Below are 22,736 nucleotides of genomic sequence, written 5' to 3'. Positions count from 1 at the left end.
CTAGAAATGCCCTACCTACAACCCCTTTAAAATGACCTTTATTAATTAAATAATTAAATGACAGCTATTACTTAAATAGTTGACATTTTGATTTTTCTTCAAGCCTCTGGAAATCACCTCTCCTATACACGCATCATCATGGTTACGAGATTCCACATTGATTGTATCTCAGATCCATTCCTCTATGACTGCTGATCTTGCCTTTAAAGACCTAATCACCCTTTTGCATTGTGAATTAGCATTGTCAAAATGCAAAGACTCAATTATTATTTGCCTAGCTTCTGAATTTGGTATCCCTCTATTTATTGCTGAAGTCAATCTTTTTTTTGTCTTTAGATATTTTTTATTTCTTCAATTTTTATTATCAGGAGTGACTAAAATAAAAAATATAATTGAGTCCCATCATTATTGTCATTATGGAAATGGCTTTAGGAGAAAACTGGTCAGATGAATATTATTGCTTCCCACTTTTCAACTCGTAAATAGTTGCCATTGATAAAACAGACAAGCCCAGAGAATCTGTCCAGAATGTTCAAGATATGGTGTATTATACAACATGCCTGTTCTCGCGGAGAACACCTACAAAATAATTATGTGTACTTCTTGATCTCATCATACAAGACGAGCACAAAGGCACCACCCATGCCCCTGAGAACGTTGGACCATGCACCCTTGAAAAAAGCCTTGCTTCCTTCATCACGAGCAATCTTCCTCCAGCAGTCGATTGTGCCTGTATACATGATGTCAGTTCCTTTGCATCCTGACTGCATCATCACACAACGGCAAACCGTGTCAAAGGGACAGGAAGTCAAGCCAGCAACAGCAGTGACAGACTGTGCAATCATCCGGCTGATGAAGATGTGAGTGTTCTCGGGATCTGGAAGCATTCGCTTTGCAGTGTCATAGATGCCAAAGTAGGCAGCTAGGTAGATGATAACGCCCTGGACTGACACATTAAAGCCTTGGTATAGGCCCCTAAGCCCATCAGATTTGTAGATCTTAACCAGGCAGTCACCAAGGCCTTTGAATTCCCTTTCAGCTCCAGCTTTGCCCACATCAGCTGCTAGACGGGTACGGGCAAAATCAAGCGGGTACACAAAGCACAAGGATGTGGCCCCAGCGGCACCGCCTGATGCCAGGTTCCCTGCAAAGTAGCGCCAAAACTGGGTCCTCTTGTCCACACCACCCAAAAAGATCTGCTTGTATTTACCTTTGAAGGCAAAGTTGAGAACCTGATGACATTGGCCAGGTTACCACACCAGAAGGACAGGACTCCCTGCTCCTTGGGGATACGAACCACGCAGTCTATAATGCCCTTGTATTGCTTATCTGCCGTGATTTGCTTGCTGGCATGTTGCACCTGCAGCAGCAGCTTGACCCGCTCGACGGGCGCTACCGCTGTCTTGGAGATGACCGCATCCACTCCACCTGCCAAGAAGTCCTTGGCGAAGGACACAGCAGCATCTGTCATGTTGAAAGAGAAAGAAAAGGCAGAGGAGTATGGAACTGGACTGTCTTGACAACCGGCTTTGATTCCCGGACTCTGGGCTGAAGTCAATCTTTATTTTTAAAGAAAATCAGTGATTTCTTTTGTGCCCTGTAAAACTTTAGTAAATGACACTCTTCTCTTTCTGATTTCTTCAATTCTGTTCCAAGCACTGAAAGCAGCTGCATAGCATAGAACCATGGTGTGGCTATCATATAGAAACTGTCTTTGTACATTAGCATAATCGTCCTCTCCAAGAAGTTGGTCTTGGGAGATTTCAATACCCCTAGTCCTTCTTCGTTATTCAATGGTCCTAGCCTTGTCTTTCCACGAGATCTTCCAGTGCAATTGAGAACCAGGTTCCAATACTGCTGTAACTAGTCTTGTAGGACAATTCTGTTACTAATTGACCATGAATTTAACATCTGTTTCACAAAAAGGTGAATGCATACCATCTGAAACTATTGCTTCCTTAAATTTCCTCAAATCTAATATTTTTAGTTTAGTCAGCTCTTGTATAGCCTTGGGGATACCTGTCATTTAGAAGTTTCTTTAAAGTGACTGGATAAATTAAGGTTGTTTGAAAACCTTGGGTTGTTCCTCTTTAACCTTATCCTGTAATGCTGAGAATGATTCTCCCTTAAATTCCTCCGTCTGGATCTGAATATCTCTGTGATCTGTCTTAACGCATTTTTCTAAAGACTGTATCTTGGCACTTATACCAACCAACTTTTTTAGGAATAAAGCAAGAATGAGACATTATGTAAATCCCATCTCAGTTAATTATTCATTATTTAATTGGTCTGTTTTTAAACCATTCACTATGTAATCATACAGAAACCTAACTCCCTCTATTGTAGTTGTATTTCCAATTTTTAACGTGGGGAAAAAACCTGTTTAAAAAAATAATTCCCTTTTCAAGAATTCTCAATTACCTGACCAAATCTGCTGATGATGATAGTGAAGATGAAGGTGACGTGGGAGGCTGATGCTGCTGAAAGAACAGTAAAAGTCCCAGAGAGTTTTCAAGGCAGCTACCTAGTTTAGCAGCAGCCCAAGGAGGAGGTATAAGAAAACACCCATGATCCACCGGGAGAAGGAGCCCACTGTCTGGAAAATGTACACATGGGATTGGAGGGGGGAAGCATGTGCAGTAGGAGTTGTCTAAGGGCAGAACTGGCTGGTGTGAGGGGCTAACTCTGGCAGCATTTGGAATCCAAGAGTCTGTGGAGTTTGCTGCAGAGAGATTGCAACAAAAATCCCAGACTTGCTCAGAGGAATTGAAGGTTAAAAAAGGAAAGCCTAGCTGGTAGGGTGGAGACTCCACTCTGGCTGCTTGCAGCTCCAACTTGTACTGGTGACTTTTTTTGTGAATTCATGCCCTAAAAGTTGGGTTATAGATGAAACATTAACCTAGTTGGTCTTATCAATAAGAGCCTGGAGTCAGATATCGAGGTAAACACTGAAAGATCAGAGAAGCAAAGGAGCAGCCACAGTTACTTCTTATCTCTCGGCAACCCCTGACTGAAAGGGGTCGAAATCCTGTCTGCTCCCTGCCTTATCATTTCCTCTCTCTGCCCAGTATTATCACTTCCTGTCTTCTCTCCGTACAGACCTTCAGACCTCTATGGTTAACTAGTGGCTAGCTCTGCCCTCTAATCTCCAGGGAGACTTTATTTGTCAGAACACAAACAAAATAACACAGCAGAGAGTTCTACATCTTGATCTGCAGGCAGCAGAAGGAGACTGTGTATCACACTGGGTGTAACTTGAACATATGATACCTCAAAGCCCACCTCCATGGTGACACACTTCCTCCAATAAGGCTATACCTACTCCAAAAAGGCCACAACTCCTAATTCTTCCACTCCCTATGGGCCAAGCATTCAAACACATGAGTATATGGAGGGCCATACCTATTCAACCACAATATCCCTCTTGATTAATTTTGGTTTGAAGTCTATTTTGTTACCTATTAGAATGGCTAAACCAGCTTAATTCTTTGGTCCATTTGCTTGAAAAATGTTTTCCTGCCCTTTACTAAGTACTGCAAATATCTGTCTTTGACGTTGAGGTGTGTTTCTTATCTGCAGCAGAAAGATGGAGCCTGTTTTCACATCCACTTATTAGCCTGAGAATTGAGTCCAATGGTACTGAGAGATATCTATGAGCAATGATTTCTAATTCTTGTTATTTTGTTTGTGCTGATGCTGGTGTGTATTTCTGTGTGTTTACCTTCTTTTGATTATTGCTTAAATTTGACTTTATCATGGAATATCTTGTTTTTTCCATCTATGATGACTGAAAGTTCTGCTCGGTATAGTAGTCTGGGCTGGAATCTTCAGTCTCTTGGAATCTGCAGCACATTGGTCCAGGCCCTTATGGCTTGTAGACTCTCCATTGAGAAGAAGTAATTTTAATGGATCTGCCTTTATATGTTATTTTCTCTTTTTCCATTGAATCTTTTAATATTCTTGCTTTGTTCTGAATGTTTAATGTATTTATTATGTGGCAAGAGGATTTTCTTTTCTTGTCCAATTTGTTTAGTGTTTTGTATACTACCTGTACCTTTATAGGCATCTCCTTCAGGTTAGGAAAATTTTCTTCTATGATTTTGCTGAAAATGCTTTCTAGACCTTTGAGTTGCATTTCTTCTTCTATTCCTATTATTTTTAGGTTTGGTCTTTCATAACTTCTCTGATTTCCTGGATGTTTTGTGTCAGGAATTTTTTTAGACTTAATTGGTTTTTTTTTGTCAATGTATCCATCTCTTCTATTTTTATCTTCAACACCTGAGATTCTCTTCCATCTTTTGTATTTTGCTGGTAATGCTAGTGTCTGTAGTTCCTGTTTGCGTAACTAGACTTTTCATTTCCAGAATTCCCTGAGCTTGTGATTTCTTTATTGCTTCTATTTACAATTTCAGGTCTTGAACATTTTTATTTGTTTCCTTCAACTATTTGTTTATGCTTTTCTAAATTTCTTTAAGGGAATTATTCATTTCTTTTTTAAGGGTTTCAATCATCTTCATGAAGTTGGTTTTAAGATCTCTTACTTATGCTTCTGCTATGTTGGAATGGTGTAGGAAGTGTTGCTTTCATTGGTTGAATAAAGAGACTGCCTTGGCCTTTTGATTGGGTAGAAACTTAGATGGGCAGGAAAGACAGAACTGGATGCTGGGAAGAAGAGCAGAGTCAGGCAGATGCCATGAATCTCTGGCCTGAGATGGACGTAGGTTAGAATCTTCCAGTAAGCCACAGTCACGTGGGGATACACAGATTTAATAGAAGTGGGTTAATCAAGATGTGAGAGTTAGCCAATAAGAGGGTAGAAATAATGAGCCAGGCAGTGTTTAAATGAATACAGTTTCTGTGTAATTATTTCAGAGGTTAAGCTAGCCGGGCAGGATTGAACAAAAGGGCCCCCGCATGCACTCAACATTGAAATATTCAGAGCTTGCAATAGTTAGATAACTGGATTCTGGTAGTGACATAATGTCCTGACTATTGCTGTGTTCTTACACTGGCCTCTAGACAACTGATTTTGGGTTATATAGGTCTAGATGCTGATTTCTGAGTCCTCATTGGATGGGTGTTTTGTTCATGGTTTCTGTTTCCTCTCTGGTATTCTGGTTATTGTGGCCTGTCGTTGAACAGGGGTCTCCCCTCAAGTTGGAGACTAGACTTCTGACAGCTGTCACAGTCTCTGGTAGAGCAGGAAGTCTCTTCTCTATTTTGGGGCCTAGGGCACAGAGACTAGGAGTGTGCAGATCTGAGGATGGGCAGATACTGAGGGAGTGGGGGAATGGGGGAGTTTGGCAGACAGGCAGCCTACCTAGACTTCAAGCAGTCTGTGTGGTCTCTGAACCTCAAATATTCTTGGCTTGTACAATTCTCTTACATATTTTATGATACCTTAACTATATTATTTTGAATTTTTATATGATACAAAAAATTTATATGTTTCTACTATTATATCAAATAAATTCATTATTTGAGGATTTCTTACATGTATGCATTCTGATCATGTTAACCGCAATACCCCTCCCCACACCACCCACAACCCACATGATCATGTCTGCTTCCCAACTTCATGCCCTTTTCTCACAGTCCACTGAGTCTGCTCAGTGTCGTGCTTGTGTGCACTGAGTCTGCTCAGTGCTCTGCTTGTGTGCATTCATGTAAGCTATCCACATGGGCAACCTAAAAGGGTGACTTATTTGAAAAAAACATTTGAGGTTATCTATCCTGGAGACCTTCAGCTGCCAAAGCTCCTCACCTAGGGGTGGGACTACAGGGGCCCCTCTCCAGTCCGTGCTAAATTTTTAACTGGCTTGATCTCATGTAGGTCTTGTTCAGACAGCAAAGCCTTTTTTGAGTTCATGAATGCAATGACTTTGGCCTGTCTAAAATAGACTATTTTGCCATAGTCCTCCTCAGCTTACAGTATTTTTACTTCCGCTTCCAGAATGTTTCCCGAGCCATGTGGAGCGTGAGTTGCACAGATGTCACAGTGGGGTTGGGCATTCCACAGTACTCATGATCTGCATTGTAAACGGCTGTGTGGTTCTGTATTAACTGACATCTGCTGCAAAGAGAGAGAAAGAGAGAGAGAGAGAAAGAGAGAGAGAGAGAGAGAGAGAGATCTTCCTTAATGAGGACAACTCATCAAATTTTGATTAGATTTTAATGGTTTAACTACACAAACTCTCTGCATGTGTTGATTTTTATCCTAATCAGTTTAAATAGCACTTTCATGATAACAAAATTATTTACATGTCAAGCAAGTGACCATGTTCATGGGCTTTACCAATGAGGGCAACACTAGAGTAGATGAGTTGTGTGCCTTTTCTGCATATTCTCTACAAGGTCAGCCCTGTGGCAAAGGAAACTACTACTGTGCTGTAATTTGAGACTAGAGTTTTGAATACTTAGCTCAAAATTTGCATTTACAGTCTCATACTGATTTTTTTTCTCTTTTTATAAATATCATCAATCTCCTATGTAAATACTTGGTAGACAAGCAAGGTTAAAGTCATCACAGTCAAGGAAGATTTAGAACAAAGTCAATCCTGAAATATCTTGCTTTGTCTATAAAATACTAGTGTGTCCAAAATCTTATAACTTGGCCTTTAATTAAAAAGGAAATTATGATGTGAAAAACACATAGAATAAAAATGGATTTTATTAATAAAAAAAAGATCTTTAAAAAGGAAAAAGAAAAAAAAGGAAATTGACCATACCATTAGCAATACAGCATCACAGCATCTATCAGGAACTTCAAGTAGAAGTGAAGGATTGTAATTTACCAAACCAGGCTGTTAATGATAACCCCAGGGCTACTTCAATGTCAGTTAGCCATGGGGGAGGAAGGCAGATGAAATCAGGGGACTAGAAGCTGAAATACTGCTGCCAGAGCTACTTTTGCTCCTTTAGCCAATAGCCTTTGAGATACAAGCCCACTGGGGTGTGGTGTCTTTCGCTTTAAAAATAAGCAGCGGCAGCCCTCTCTCTCTCTCTTGCTTGCTTTGGATTCTGCTTCTGGGTATTAGACGCTTTTCCTGGTCCTGCAGGAGGCTGTTGTCTAGGACAGTGATCTGTAAGTTTTTCCTTTTAAATAAATAACCCCTTTTTTAATCCTAATTCCGAGTAGGTGTGGGATTGCTTTGTTTTATGACTTACTTCATCAAAATACTGGTAGGAAAAAGTATACTCAGTTTTGAAGCTTTGGGAGACTAGATGCATGTGTGGGATAGAAACAGACAGGCAGGAGATCCCAGAGCAGTTACATTGACTGAGCCACATGGGGGTGAGGCCCCAACTTTAAACAAGTCTTTGAGTCACAATGAACGGGACAGTCAGTGTAGATGGCAGTGATTTACTCAGATTTGGGTCTTAGAATTGTGCTAAATCCCAAAGGAATGTGTAGGAAGAGGTCACCCGCTAAGGCTTAGGAAACAGAAAGTTATCAAACAGTTTGAACGAAGAATGTGAAAGAAATAAAAGAACTTAGCTTAAAACTTCGAATTTCCATGTGGCATACAGCATTTATGTGAATGGTGCCTGAAGGTGACCATCCTTCAGGACCCACAGAGACACACATGCCAACGTCTTCATGACAACCATCTTCATCCATGATGCTAACCAGTACGGAGATGCCATAATCCTCAAATGATAGCTATGCAAAACCACAAAGACGCTAAAGACAGTGGCAGAATAACCAAAAATCCCTGTCAAAAAAGCAGGAAAATGGTTCGGAAGTCTTTCACTTCAAAGTCGTTGGTTCTGGTAGAGCCAGCATTTTTAAGCTTAAGTAAATCCCTTAAGTTTAGAAGAAATAATAGAGGATAGAAATAAATCTAAATGATACCCTTGGCATCAATATCTTAGCTTATTTAATAAAAAAAATTGGATGAACCTAATGCAATATTCTTCACTGAAGATGATCGTTTCCAAAGAAAATGTGAATAAAATTCAAGATATAAATTTGATATGGCTATCAAAATGGTTGAAAAATTATTATGCAAGGCTCTGTGTTGATATCATGAATACGACATATTTTCAAGAAAGCAATGTTGGGGACCAAACCCTAGAGCTCTGGTTGAATTCTGACTCAACCATTTGGAGTGTCACTTGCAAAATGAGGAACTGGGTGATTAGTCTGCATTTTATTGAGGTGTTAAATAAAAAAATGCTTGTCATATATACTTAGAACGTAGCAAGTCAGTAGTACCTGTTACTATTATTACTATTGTTCCAGTCCTGGGTAGGTACCAAAGGAGAATAAAGTTGAATATCAAGCATAACTCAGATTATAGATTTCAAAAACCTATTTACTCAGTGCTGGCAAATCATCTGAGAATTAAAGATAAACCATCCAAGATAATTTATAATCTCATCAACTGAAACATTTTGCCTACTATATATCTCCAATGAAACTTTTATCATCTATATTATGATATTTAGTAGGGACTAGTTGGTTCCACAAATGACCCAGGATGAGGTCCTTGATGTCAACCCTGTATGGAGGCAGCAACTCCCCAAATCACATTTAATAACTCAGTCTGAACATTCCTGGCTACAGCTCTGCCAGTTCAGATGCCAAAGATCAAATCAAGAATGCCGGAGAGTTTGGGACAATGGGGATGAGCAGGATGGTAACTCATGTGAAAGTCAGAGATGAAAGACTGAACTGGGAAGAGCTTGAGACTTTAGTGCCATGATATGATATCTATGAAAGGAGATAGAGGCACTGTCAGGATGAAATATGAAGCGTCTTGGACTGTGACACAGAGTGAAAAGAAAAAACATCAGCATAACACGGGGAAATGCCTGCAGAGAAGCTGTGCAGTGGGCAGGGTGAGGTCCCAGCACTCCCATGCATGCCCTAGGGACAGAGCAAAGACCACGGCCTTGGTTTGTGTGGTGCATGAACTTAGGTACTGCAGTAGAGATCGCTTGATGCTGTCATTGAAGCTGAAAAAGAAACCCAGGACATTTAATTCCACGGCTAAACTTCGGAGTTCATACCATACTGAAGGAATCTCAAAATTAAGAAGTAAATATGTCTTGTGTGTGGTGGTTTATGAGCTGTGGAAAAAAATAAAACAAAGTAAGGGAATGAGGAGACAGCAGGCAGAGAAGAGAGATTACAGAGTTTAGGGTAATGAGGAACCATCTTATCTATTACAGAGTGATCCTCTGGTGATCTGTGATTATCAAGACACCTTAAGTGATGTGATGAAAACATCTATGTGAATATCTGGGGAAAAGTTATCACAGTCAGATATGGGAAGGTACCGAGGCAGATAAACCAGCTCAGCCACAGAAGGATAAAGACAGAGAATGAGTTCTTATATGCTTTAGCATTGGCGTGGAGCATCCAAAGTGATACACTTACTTAGTGTCTCTATTTGTCTAATGGCCATACTAAACTTACAATGTTCAAAGCTGACCTTGTCTTTACCTTCTCCCAAATTTCCCCTTTCTGCGTACCCAGAACTCAAGATCAGCTCTGATTTCCCCCCCAATCATCCTTCCTACACACTTCATATATATGCACTGGCAAATCTTGCTGCATTTTCTTTAGAAAGCATGCAGAATGCAGCTCTTCAATGTTACTACAACTCCCAATACCCTGAAATTCTATGGCAGTTCTGCAGATTTCCTTATTCCCTCTGTCTTGTTGAGTTTTTTCTCTATATATTTGCTTAAGGGAGAAAAAAGCACTCTAATGTTCCCCTCTTGCTTAAAGTTAAACTCAAGGTCCTTAAATGACAGAAAGGCCTGTCACTGAACAATGTTGTCTGTCATCACACTAAACTCAATCCTGTCGCTCTTTCCTTCCCCCTTTCCTTTCTGAGGCAGAACCTCCCATGATAGTCCTGCAGTATCCCAGTCAGCCCTACACCTCGTCTTGTCTCTGCATCAGTTCTCTCTGCCAATATGATTTTCCTACATCTGCAACTGAACCAAGCTTCTAATTGACTTCAAGTACTTATTTAATATTTATTTATTTAAAATTTTAACATTATGCTATTCCTTGGGAGCCTCTTAAGAGCAGTAATTTGCCCCCAACTTACCAGTATTCCCCAACAATCCTTTCATCCTGAATATCTTGCATCGTTTTTTTCCACCCTCAGTACTACATTAAATACTTTCATTAAGTGTTTTCTCTTGTTCAGTGACTCACCCCAAACTTTAAGATCCACGCCATAGGTGTCAAGGATACCATCAACAGAAATAAACCTTTCAAATGTTTACTGTATTTTAAAATGTACTGCATAGTACATTTAGACAATAACAGAATAGTATGCTAACTGTTCTGCTATATATTGATATAAAAAATATGTCAATATTCAATTGATCACAATATTTTAATTCTACTTTTTTATTAAATAATTGTATCTTCAAACACATTAGGTTAAAGCAAATGAAATGATCCAATTTTTAGCTAAAACTGAATTGAAGTAGGCTGTTTCATATGTTTTAACTTAATTCTAGTATTTTTCTGTATCGTAAGTAGTATAAGAATAAACCCCTTTGAAATGTATTAAGTTACAAAGTCACACAGCATTTTAATCTACAAATGTACAAAAAATACTTAACTTTAAGGATGAACATAAGTGCTATAAATTTTATTACAAAGGAAAGTCACGATTAAAAAGTAATGTACAAAAATACAGCATAGGAAATGAGAAAAATGGAAATTATTTGAGGGCACTAGTTTATAGCAACCTGGGGGATATTTTTTTCCTTCACACCTCTCTAATTTCCACATTTTCAAACAGTGAAGAATTTGGATAGGGTTCAATCAATAACTAAGTACTAATATAGTTGAAAGTTTGGAAAATAGATTTATCCCAAAGGCTAACAGAAACAACTTTATTGCAGGTGAAGAAGCCCGGGGCAAATAATGTAAGAACTTATTTGAAGTCATTCTTAGATGATGCATTCACAAAGATGTCAGAAGATCGGCTGTTTAAATCGGTTTCTCCTGCTGTTTTTGTTTGTTGCTTGGTGCTAACTCAAAGTAGGGCACTTTCAAACAGTCCACATCCACTTCTAGCAAATATGCTACTCTTCTGTATTTGGGAGGTTCTGATCTGCCTGCTAGAGGTGCCCTGTCCTGGTCTCCTGTGACTCCACCCTCCCCTAGGGCAAGTGTCAGTAAACCACCACCTAAGCACCCAAGGGACTCCCTGATACCCACTTTCATATGCAGAGCACCTTCATTTACATACAGCCAAAGCTTCTGGAACACTGCAGTGGCAGAGTTGAGTCATCATGGCAGAGACTGCACAGCCAGCAAAGCAAGCGTGTACTATCTGGTCATTTTCAGGAACTGTTTCCAGACTCCCATAAAGTGAAGTTCCATCTAGATGGCTAATTCTAGCTCAGCAAGACATCCACACCCTGTCTGGAGACACAGAAAAAGGGGGGAAAAATAAAGACCACGCCGGGGGAACCCGTGGAACCACTTATATTGTGTGTGCCATGACACTTCGTCTTTTTCTGACACGAAGGTAAGGAACCAGATATGTGCTGACATAAAGACAAATTCATTTCTAGGTGGCAGTGGCTTTAGTGGACCCCAGGAAAGTGAGCAACTTTAGGATGGTGTTGGTGGGAGGGATAAGCCCCAGAACAGCTGCCCACCTCGCTGGTTTAGACGAACTAGACAGTGCGATTCTTGATATTGGGAAGCACTTCAAGAGTAAAAGCTTGCTTTAGGACTTGGCCTGTTCCTCTCTGACTCCTACTCATCTGTAAGACAGCCAGAGCTTTGGAGTAGTGATAGTCTAAGGAGAAAGCCCTTAGATACTAAATCTGCAGTCAGGGGCTGAAATGTGGATGTTCATCATTGTTCCTGTGCAGTTTCCTCCCCTGCTCTGCGCACCCCAGAAATCTCTAACAGGAACTGCAGGTTCAGTGGCTCAGAGCACATTGTGCTCCTCCTCTATGCCTCTCCTCCTGTGCTGTACATGTATAGACACAGAAGCAGATACACCCTGGACAGCTCCACATTCATCTTAGCAGCCTGCCTATGAGGTATGTCAGTGACTACACAGGTTTAGCACATGGCAAGAGGAAGCAAGCCTAGGCCACTGTCTAATTTTGTAATAAAGCTTTAGAGAACTCACCTATGCTGGTCACCTTTATGTTACTGTAACAAACGCCTGAGTCAGATGACTTACGCAGAATAACAGTTTAGGACATTGGGATGAGATCATACATCATCGTGTGGAGCAAATGATACAACAGGTTTGCCTAATTCATGGCCAATAATGAAAAAACAAAAAGAAAAAAGAGGTTGGGGGGGGGGGGTCGTGAATCCACTTCAAGGCCACATACCTAATGGTCTAAAAACATTTCAGAAGGCTCTTAAATTTCTACCTCTTAAAATTTCTACCACCTTTCAAAAGTACCAAGCTGAGAAGAAGCTCTGCAGATCCAGATTGCAGCAGCAGCCGTGTTTGAGCTTCTGCATTTGTTGTTTGTGCTCTTGCTTCCATGCTGAGTGGTGGCGAGAAGAGAGTTTGTAGAATAGAAAACCTAAGTTCTTCCCCACTGAAGAAAGTTCTTTTTGTTTGTTTGTTTGTTTGTTTTTGAGACAGTGTTTCTCTGTGGCTTTGGAGCCTGTGCTGGAGCTAGCTCTTGTAGACCAGGTTGGCCTCGAACTCACAGAGATCCGCCTGCCTCAGCCTCAAAAGTGCTGCGATTAAAGGCGTGTGCCACCACCACCTGGTGCTCCTCAATTCTTGATGACCAGCATTGAAAGGAGGCTTTACTCCTATTTGAACTTGCATTCTAGATGCAATAGCAAATTTCCCGTTTAAGTAGAAACATGACTCTCTTACCCTGTAATAAACGAACATCCAGTGTGGAGGCCTGAAATTATGAGCTTATTTCCACGTTGACCACAAGTTGGAGAGTTGGAACTTGTTTCTAGATCCTTCAAGATTGTTGTGCTTCTGCCTCAAAACAAAGGCCCCACCTAGATGTCGGTCAGAGGTTGTAGTCAACAGCTATGGCTAATTCCCAGACCGCGTGCTCCAGGAATAGGGTGGTAGATTGTTCCTACCTCTAACAAGAGTCTCAGGATCTAACTAAGCTCCCGTTCTCTTTATGGAGATATCTTGGGATTCCACCCTGAGAGTGGTCTGCCTACAGAATGTTTTGGTCTAGGGTGACTTGTTTTGTTCTAGCAATAGAATGTTTAACTATGAATGTAGCTTCCGACTTCCAGTTTATATGCTCAATTCCTTGTGTCATGTTAATGCAGTTTTTTGTCTTACTCCTACATTTTGGAGTCAGGGGTATTTTAAGCAGTTGGAAATTAAAGATGGGCGAATTTTCAGTACTCACAGAAATTCCCTCCTGATACTAGCCTATATATTTCTCTGTTTTATTATTTTTATTCACGTCTTCATATCATTTACTGTATTTCTAAATCCCCATTGCCTTTACCCTGGCGAGAGATAATTTTTGTTGAGGCTGGTCCCCAACAACCTAGGTAGTTCAGAAATACTCTAATAAAAGAAATAAGGCTAGCAAGAATGATCTCTTTAGTAAATGGTGTTGTTCCATCTGGATACCTAAAAAAAGGTAAAGAAATCTAGACCACACCCACTGGTTCCCATAAAATGCCAAAATCATGACTAGATTATTGGTTCAACATATGAAGGTTCCTTTTAATGAAAACAAAAAGTAAGCTTCTAGGAAAAATGCATGACTTTGTGATACTAGAATATGTTAAAAAAATTTTAAACAGTCTAAAGAAAATAAAAGAATTAAAAATGATGATTTGGTCTATGCTGAAAATAGCTTCTTCCACAAGAGATTGCTGAAAGACCCACAGCCGAGGTTCCAACCCCTGCAAAGGGACAATCATCAGAACAGTGCAGCAATGACATAAAGACACACATGCAGCTCAAAGGCCTGAAACAGAGAGCTGAAAATAAACCTGCACATAAACGGTCAAATAACTTTTCTCACATATTCAGTAGAGGGAGGGTAATCTTTTCAGTAAACGATGCTGGAAAAATTGAGTCTCCATAGTCAAAAGAGTGAGGTTGGATCTGTCCCTGAAACCATATATAAAAATTAGTGAAAAGTGGACTAAATTCATGAATACGTGCCATACAACCATGAAGCTCTCCGAAGAAAACGGGAGACAGGAGTCTGAAAATACAAGCTTAGCAATGGTTCCTTGCACATGACACACAAAGGAAGACAAAAATCTAGATAAATTATCTTTTATGGGAATCCAAATTTTTTATATCAAAACACTTTTTAGCACAGTAATAAGGCAGCCTACAGAAAAACAAAATGTTTAAATCCAAAGTGAATAAAGACCTCCTTCCTTTCTTTACATGTTCAAAACAAAACAATTATTGTTTCAAAGTGCTTTTCAGGGATAGACTGTGCTTAAAAGTTTACATTGTATAGTCTAAACCATCAAAATATTTTTTCCAATAATACTCTTTGAAGAAATAAAAGAGGAAGTGGAGTGAAGCAGTTCCAGTAGACAGAGGACTTAGATGTGCTCAAAGAAAACACACACATAGTCAATAAATACACAAAAAGTAATTCAACAGCTCTGATCCATAGCAAAATGCAAAATTAAACTCTAATAAGGCACCAGCAGTCAGCATGAAGACACTGAAATTACCTGGTGCGAGTGCGAAGGAAACATGGAACACTCAACAAACCTGCTTAGGAGTTTATTAGAGGGGGTGCGTACAGGCCTGGGCATTGGTGTGCAGAGAGAGAGAGAGAGAGGGATATGGTGTGTCCAGCTTTTAAAAGCTGCCTAGTACATGTGCACAGGGGATTGACGTGACTACATCACACGCAGATGACACAGGACGACTCACGCATGCGCACAAGGGTTTAGTTGAGTCATACATGGATGTAACCATGCATGTGCACACATGGGTCATGCAGGGGCCCTTTAACATTCAGGCATCTCCGCACCCGAGGGCCCGTCCGCACGTGCTTGCCTTTAGAACCCAGAAGTGCAGCCCTATCTGTGGCTGTGATTACAGACACATGACTGTAATCCCTCTGCAGACTAGGGTAGGAGAATCCACAGTTCCACACCAGAGAATGTAGGAAGATTGGAGCACTGGTGTGGTGTACCTGAATACTTAAAACGTTAAAGCTGCATGGGAAACAAAACTCTTGCTACTCAAAAGAGAGAGAGAGAGAGAGAGAGAGAGAGAGAGAGAGAGAGAGAGAGAGAGTTAAATATAAGAAGTAGCAACACTGTGTTGTGTTATAAGTGGCTCCTCGTATGAATGAATGAATGTATACACAGAATAATTCAAAACAGAGTCTCGAAGAGATATTTGGCTAGCCATGTTCAAACAGCTTCACTAACAATAGCTGAAAACTGAAAGATATTTAAATATTCATCAGTGGATTAGCAAAATGTGATCTAAATATATTATGATGTAGTAACTTTCTTGTTGGACTTTCTTGACATCCCAGCCTACAAATAACTATCCAGGGACTTTCTATTAATTATAAAAGCTTCGCCATTAGTTTACCTGGATCCCATTACTTCTTATAACTCAAATTAACTTGTTTATAGTAATCTATGTTCTGCCATATGGCTCGGTTACCTCTGTTCTGTACCATATGGCGTCCCTCTTGTGCAATCAATCCTCTCTGGTGCAATTCCTCCTCCTCTTCGCCCCCCCCCCCCCCCCGTCTCAATGGAAATCCCACCTTTCTCTCCTGCCTAACTATTGGCCATTCAACTCTTTATTAAACCAATCACAGTGACACATCTTCACAGGTGTAAACAAATATTCTGCAACATTATGGGCTATTCTACCTTAGGAAAAAAGGAGGCCAGGTGGTGGTGTACAGCCCTTAATCCCAACACTGAGGAGGCAGATGGGTCTCTGTGGGTCAAGGCCATCCTGGTCTACAGAGCAAGTTCTCCAAGACAGACAGACAGACAGACAGACAGACAGAGGAGGACAGGAGGGAGGGGAAAAAGAAGGAATGAAAATAAGGTAGAAAGGAAGAAAGGAAGGAAGGAAGGAAGGAAGGAAGGAAGGAAGGAAGGAAAGAAGGAAGGAAGGAAGGAAACACAGTATGAATGATCCTTGAGGACATTGTGCCAAATGAAATCTCCCACTAACAGAGAAGGCCAAACACAGTAGGATCACACTTTATGTAAGACACCTGCTAGGGGATACAAGCTATTGCTTTCTGAAATTCAGGACAATTTAATCCCGAAACAAGAGGTGGTGTGAGGAGAGCAACTCCATCTGGAAACTCCAGCTGAAGAAGGGTATGGAAGGCAGATTTCATCATGACTTACATGGGGGCAGGAGAATAAGCACAGACTGGAGGGTCTGATCCCAGTAGCCTCAGGCAATTCTTTCCATTGTTTTGTCAATGTGTTCACACAAACAGCCTAGAGTAGGAGCCACCCACAGGCCCTGTAACTGATCACCAAGCTTTCGGGGAGGAAGAAAACAGATCTGGATGTTGTGGAACTCAGGTCCCAGCAAAGTTAACAAGAATCTGTCCTCGGCTCAGCTTCTTACCTTGAACGTTAGATTCACAAACAGGAAGCCGAGTGATGTTTGTTGGAGTTTAGGGATAGGATTGGAAGGGTAATGCTGTTTAATGGATGCAGATTTATTCATATTTTAAGATAAAGAGTTCTGGAAATGGTTATGGCAAGATTAACTTCATTGAGCCACACTCCTGAAAATGTGTGACTCATTTAATTGCATGTTTTGTTCATGGGACCATTACAAACACTGTGAAGAAATAGACACATTTCAGCATACCACAGAGGTAATAAGTAAAAGGAAAGAATAGAACACAGAAGGTCACAGGTCATAAGAATGTGAGAGGATATTTGCAGTATCCGACAAAAGACCTATTAAAGTTCATTTTAAATAAATATAAATAAATAAGGAGAAAGTTTAAAGGCAACAGCAATAACACAATACCACCACAGCAAACATCAAACAGGTACTTCATGTCTTGAAGTAAACTAACAGGTGTGTTCAGAAGTATTCATCACCAGAAAAGTACAATGACATCACTTTGTGGCATCCAGACACATCTTCAAGACGGTTTTAATTTAAAAAATAGGAAATGGAAAAATTGACATTACCATGAATAAATTTGATCTCCAATAACTGTGACAGCATTATTTGTTACAATTAACCTAGAAAATTAGCTTATCAATAACTGTTCAGGCTGTCTTTACCACAAGCTCTTGATTTTTAAGTGTATGATAGACAGGAATGACTAAGTATACTCTTAGAAGATGAATAACAACATCCATTGTTCTGCTATTGATGACATCTTAGGATTGGATACCTAACACCCAATGTCCCAAATGTCTTCCAACAGTAGAAACCATAAATGTTGCAATTTTCACACAATTAAGTAACATTCATCAATAAGAACAATACTCGTGAATTTCAGAACAAATAATATGCAGAATTTGTTTTTATTTAATATTCTAAATTTGTGTAAATTAATCTCAGAAGTCAGACACTCATACTCAAAGTCATTAGTGGTTAGACTCAGGCACAAACCTGTAGAAGAGGCATCTCAGGATGCTAGTAAATATTCTGTGTGCTTTGAGTGCTTCTACACAGATGCCTTCATTTGGTGAAACAGTCCCAAGCAATACAGTTTAAACTGTCTGGAGCTTGAGTAGAAGAGCTTTATTTTTGCAATCCAGACACTGTTTTCATGAGTATGTCAACTTCCTAAAAGGTAATTAACATATGCATGTATAACTCATTAATTTTAAGACATGTATTCAAAGCAAGTTTATATATAACTTTAAATATAACTGACTAGAATGTAAGTAGAAATGTTATATATTATGTAACTAGACTAATATATATTTCTATTTATATATCTAGAAAATATTAAATATCACTAGGATGTAAGTATAAACCACATAAAATGTAACTACAAAAAATATATAGATGTTTCTATCTACAAATCAGCCTTGGCTATCGCAAAACGGAATTGAAATTGAATAGAAATAGAGCACCAAACTCTTCTCCATGACAGCTGGAGAAACAGCTTCTAGGACATTCTCTTGGGATGATGACCAAGGTTTACCTTTGTCCTACTTCTCCCTTCACCACTTACCAGGTGACCAACTCTGTAAATACAAGGGAAGAGAAAGAGGGAGAAGAGTTACCAGTTTGAAAAGTCTATATTTACCTTGGCCCTTGGAGATTTTATTTTAAATCTACCTTTCTTTACTTACCATTTTAAAAGTCTCTCTAGCCCCCTTGAGAATTATTGTTCAAGGAGTTTGGTCGCTTGAATTTAGCTTTGACTGAATTTACAAAAATGGTCCAAATAAAATGTTCACTGGGAGTGCTCCATGGAGATCAGCTGGGTGCACACACACAGCACACTCATTCTCAGGCTGACTCCGGAAGGAGTCTGAGCAAAGCTTCTAGCAATCCCCAAATAGATTAAAAAAAATTCAATATACTCCAAAAATCCAGAGGAACTGAGACTGGTAAATTTAGATTCCTTTCAGCAACAGTTGGGATGTTTGAGTTAACATTTTTTAAAATTAACTTTGAGGTCTTGAAATGAAAAAGAAATATTCTTTCTATGGGATGAACTATTTTAAATCACTCAGCTTTTTATTAATTCACAGACTACTGTGTAGATTACTGTTGGTCACATAGCTACAAAGCCTTTCAACATATTTCAAAGTAAGCAGAAAAAGCCCATTGTATTTATTTGTGCACTTTACAGTATAGATAAAATAATCAGTCATTATGACAGATTCCTAATGTTTTCAACATTAATTGTGTCTGCATGATTAGAGTCCCATAAGGGTCTCACTTGAGACTGTGTTGATAAAGTAAAAAATATTTAAAACTGTTGTCATATATATATATATACATATATATATAAAGACTTGGCTTTCTAGCTTTATTTTGCTTTAATACTAATGTCCCAGTCTAGTGTTAGATGTTATATGATTTTTGAAATATTCTCTTGACTAAAAAATTTTAATGGAAAAAGTTGTCTCTTTGGAATTGCATCACAGCTTTGGATCTCTGTCTCATTCAGTTTTTATTATATTTCTTCTCACTGAGTAGACAGTTTCTTGGATGATATATGATTACTGTAAGAAAACCCATAGATGATAAAATATCAACCACAAATTTACACAAATATTTAATAACACGTTAAGTAAAACAGAGATCAGAAGAATATCAACGTCAGTAGGAAGCTGATTTCTCTCATCTATTGACTCTGTAACCATAGTTGGTATTGCTATGCCTTCTCCTCCCCTTTCTGGCTCTTACTACCCACCTGAGGATAATCTTGAACTTCTGATCCTTCTGCTTCCCCCTCACATATGCTAATATTACAGCTTTGCACCCCACATCCAGTCTATGTGGTGCTGGGGATCAAGCCCGGGGATTCCTGCCTACTACAGAAACTCTTCAGCACCTGAGATACACATTTTGTTCTGATTTTTTTTCATTCATTCTTTAATAAAATAGAAACAAACCAAGTAGGCAACCATAACAAAAATCCTTTTCCCTTTAGCATGTTTCAGGGAAACATAGATTCTTAGCAGAATTATCACAATGTCAGTAAGGGAATGAAGAGTAAATTCAAACAGGAGAAAAGGGAAATCTATAAAAGAAGGACACTTTGAAGTAGACCCTGGATCTGGGGACCAAAACAAACAACGAACAGGCAGAAAGAATTCAAGACTATGCTGGATTTTTTAAAAAGTATTTTAACTGATACATGAGAGCATAAAACTTGGGAAATACTGATAAGTAACATGAAGTGATTATATACGCATATAAACATATATACATTATGTATGTATGTATGTATATGCTAACATTTAAACCACACTAAACATATTACGTTTTTAAGAAAACTGAAAATCTTTTTTTTAAATACTGATTTTGTCTATAACCACCCTGCTACACGCACTAGGAGCCCTTGCTTTGGTCACCCGCTGGGAGGTGAGGCAGAGAGAGAGAGAGAGAGAGAGAGAGAGAGAGAGAGAGAGAAGTGAAGTTGGAAAAAAGGGGTTCTGGGAGCTGTCCAATGTACCGAGCGCTTCCCACCGAAAAGAACCTTTGTCTTCCCTGATTCTCCCTGAAATCAAAAAGTCTCCGTTTAGATATCTGTCGCTTGCTGTTTCTTCTGACCTATCTTTGAAATTGTTCTTCAGCGTGTGGTTTGCCTCTGTGTGCTTTTACAGACCTCAGACCTCAACCCTGCTTGGTTAACTAAAGCCATCAGTAAAACAAAAACTGGAAAGGAGAGTTTCTGTGTGAAACTCGGGATATACAAAAATCAGTAAAATTTCATTCTTAATGTATCAGATTTACAATCTCTTGCAATTCTGTGGCTAGCCTCCGACTTTCCTTTAAGAAGAATTCAGTAAGGTATAATTCTCCCTTACTGCGGGCGTGCAAACGAATGGGGCGGGGGAGCACAGATCAAAGTGTTGGATTTTTCTTTGTTCAAGAACAAATACTAGACTGGCAATTTAAAAGTTCGAAGACTGATTCCTCTACAGAGGGTGACCTGAGGCTAAATCGTGTTTTTCAAAAGAGGCTTGTGGGTTCAGGGTGGGGGGAAGGAGGCAGGGACACCACATGGGTACGGAGCTGCTTTGTTACCTAAGGAGTAATCATACGGTAAAGGGTATATACAGCAAATGTTCCGAGTATCCATTTTTTTTATTTCATTATCACCATAACCTTTTCCGTCAGACACAGCCCTCCACTGTAGAGAATAAGGCCAGGACAGTAAAGTCAAGTATCACAATTGTCAGGCTGATTGTGCCCAAGCGGGCTTCAGAAGTCTGGGTCTGTAACCAGGCAGTGAGTTGTTTGCGGTGCCCTAGAAGCAGAGAAAACACCGGTTCCAACAGAGACACTGGGGAATGCGCCCGGGCCCCCTGGTCATGCTTACTTAAGCTAATGGAAGGTCTTGCCTTTCAGCAGCCGCTGCACTGGGATACCAGACAAACAGCTCCCCTCGACCCCTGGCTGGAAGGGCCCCTCTTCTGGACATCATTAAAAGCGCAAGCACTTGCTTCATATCCATGGGCAAATGGCGGCAAGATTCGGGGCTCCCACCCTGAAGCCAAGGAGAAATCATCACTGTGGAAAGATTTGGACGTTGAAGATCCAAACCGAAATGAAAGACCTACACGGAATAAGGAACCAAGAGAACCTTGTCTGGATACAGGGGTGAGACCAGACACAAAAGCCCAGCAGGTAAAAACTGGGGGTTGCTGCCAAGAAGGAACTGCCCTGCTCGGTACTGCAGAGGAAAAAATTCTTGGAACCTGAAAGCCTGTTGCTTGAGCCGTCTATGAGTGCTCAAGCCTGTCATCTTCTATCAGTTTCCAGAAAAGCGTCTTTGTCCCAGCCTTCCCTCTCCCTGCGAATAATCCTTCCGGCTTAATATCTCCCCGCGTTTGGTTAAGATGCGCCTGAAGAGTCAAGGCCATTAAGAAGCCCCATCCGCTGCTATGCCCTGGATGCAAGAAAATCAATGGTACAGTCAATGAGCGATGGCCACCTATCCTGAAAGCTGCTTGGAAGCTACCATGCTGAACTTCGTCGCAGATCTCTCTTTGGCCTCTCCGAGACATCCTCTTCTCTGCGACTTCCCGCCTGGGGTCCCTTTTAGGGATGGAACACTGGGGTTCAGAGAGAGAAGAGCCAGGAGGCTGTCGCAATTTGAGGAAACAGACCAGGAGGAAGAGGGGGGAGAAGTGGTCTATGTGGACCGGGAGGAGGAGGAAGAGGAAGGAGAGGAACGCGGGAGAGTAGCATCTTTGCTGGGCCGTCCCAAAAGGAAAAGGGTCATCACCTACGCTCAGCGTCAGGCGGCCAACATTCGTGAGAGGAAGAGAATGTTCAACCTAAATGAGGCGTTCGACCAGCTGCGCAGGAAAGTGCCCACCTTCGCTTACGAGAAGAGACTGTCTAGGATCGAGACCCTCCGCTTGGCCATAGTCTACATTTCCTTCATGACGGAGCTCCTGCAGAGCAGCGAGAAAAAGGAAGTCCGCTAAGCGTGGACGGGAGGAGGGCCGAGGAGGACCACCACTGCCCTGCTCGCGCCTTTCTTGGAGGGGAGCATTTGAAAGGCAGAGGGACCGCTGGTCTTCTGAGCCTGAGTTTGAGATGGTAAAACCAGCACTCCTGACGGATTGTGCACAAAAGGGTTTCATAGGGTTGAGCTGGACAAGTTGGGGGTCCCCGCGGTCAAAGGCGCTAGGGCTTCTGAGTGGAGTGGGTGGCCTTTTCTGAGCTTCCCTAGAGATTCCTCCTCCTTGCTTCTTTCAAAAGTGTAAAAAATAAAATAGAACTTTTTCTCACGTACGATTCCTTGCTGCCCCATCGCCATCTCCAGCAGGGGCTTTACTGTGGCCAGTGCGGGTGAGTTCACCTAAAAAGCCCAGACGGCTACTTTCTCTGGGTACGGAAAGCTTTGCAGGGGCTCGGTCCTCTCAGACTAGTTAGGGGGAGGGAGTGGGCAAAGGGGATGAGCTTAAATTAGGAGGGTAAGGTCACCAGACCAGCTCACAAAATGCAACCTCTGAGAAGGACCGCTCTCCCTCCCTCATTGTGCCCCCCACCTCTGGGTGCTGTAACCCCAATCTTCCTGTCAGGCAGACCCCACTTTGTCACAAGGCAGAATGCCTCAGAGTTAAAAGCAGCCCTTTCAGT

At 40.7% G+C, this 22,736-nt stretch overlaps 1 protein-coding gene and 1 pseudogene across 1 annotated transcript; one reads left to right on the top strand and one right to left on the bottom strand.

The window, feature by feature from the left end:
• Positions 1-320: 320 nt before the first annotated feature.
• Positions 321-1,500, bottom strand: LOC125387800 (ADP/ATP translocase 2 pseudogene; annotated as a pseudogene).
• A 19,778-nt stretch (positions 1,501-21,278) lies between these two features.
• Ferd3l (Fer3 like bHLH transcription factor) lies at positions 21,279-22,150 on the top strand. The gene has a single exon (XM_048415784.3). The coding sequence runs from the start codon at positions 21,572-21,574 to the stop codon at positions 22,076-22,078; it is 507 nt and encodes a 168-aa protein (XP_048271741.2). The 5' UTR covers positions 21,279-21,571; the 3' UTR covers positions 22,079-22,150.
• The last annotated feature ends 586 nt before the right edge of the window (positions 22,151-22,736 follow it).

The sequence above is a fragment of the Myodes glareolus genome, chromosome 11, assembly GCF_982192425.1.
Source record: "Myodes glareolus chromosome 11, mMyoGla1.1, whole genome shotgun sequence".
NCBI classification, from domain to species: Eukaryota; Metazoa; Chordata; class Mammalia; order Rodentia; family Cricetidae; genus Myodes; species Myodes glareolus.
The sequence above is the reverse complement of the archived record's forward strand: the minus strand, read 5'-3'. Positions and strand labels throughout refer to the sequence as shown.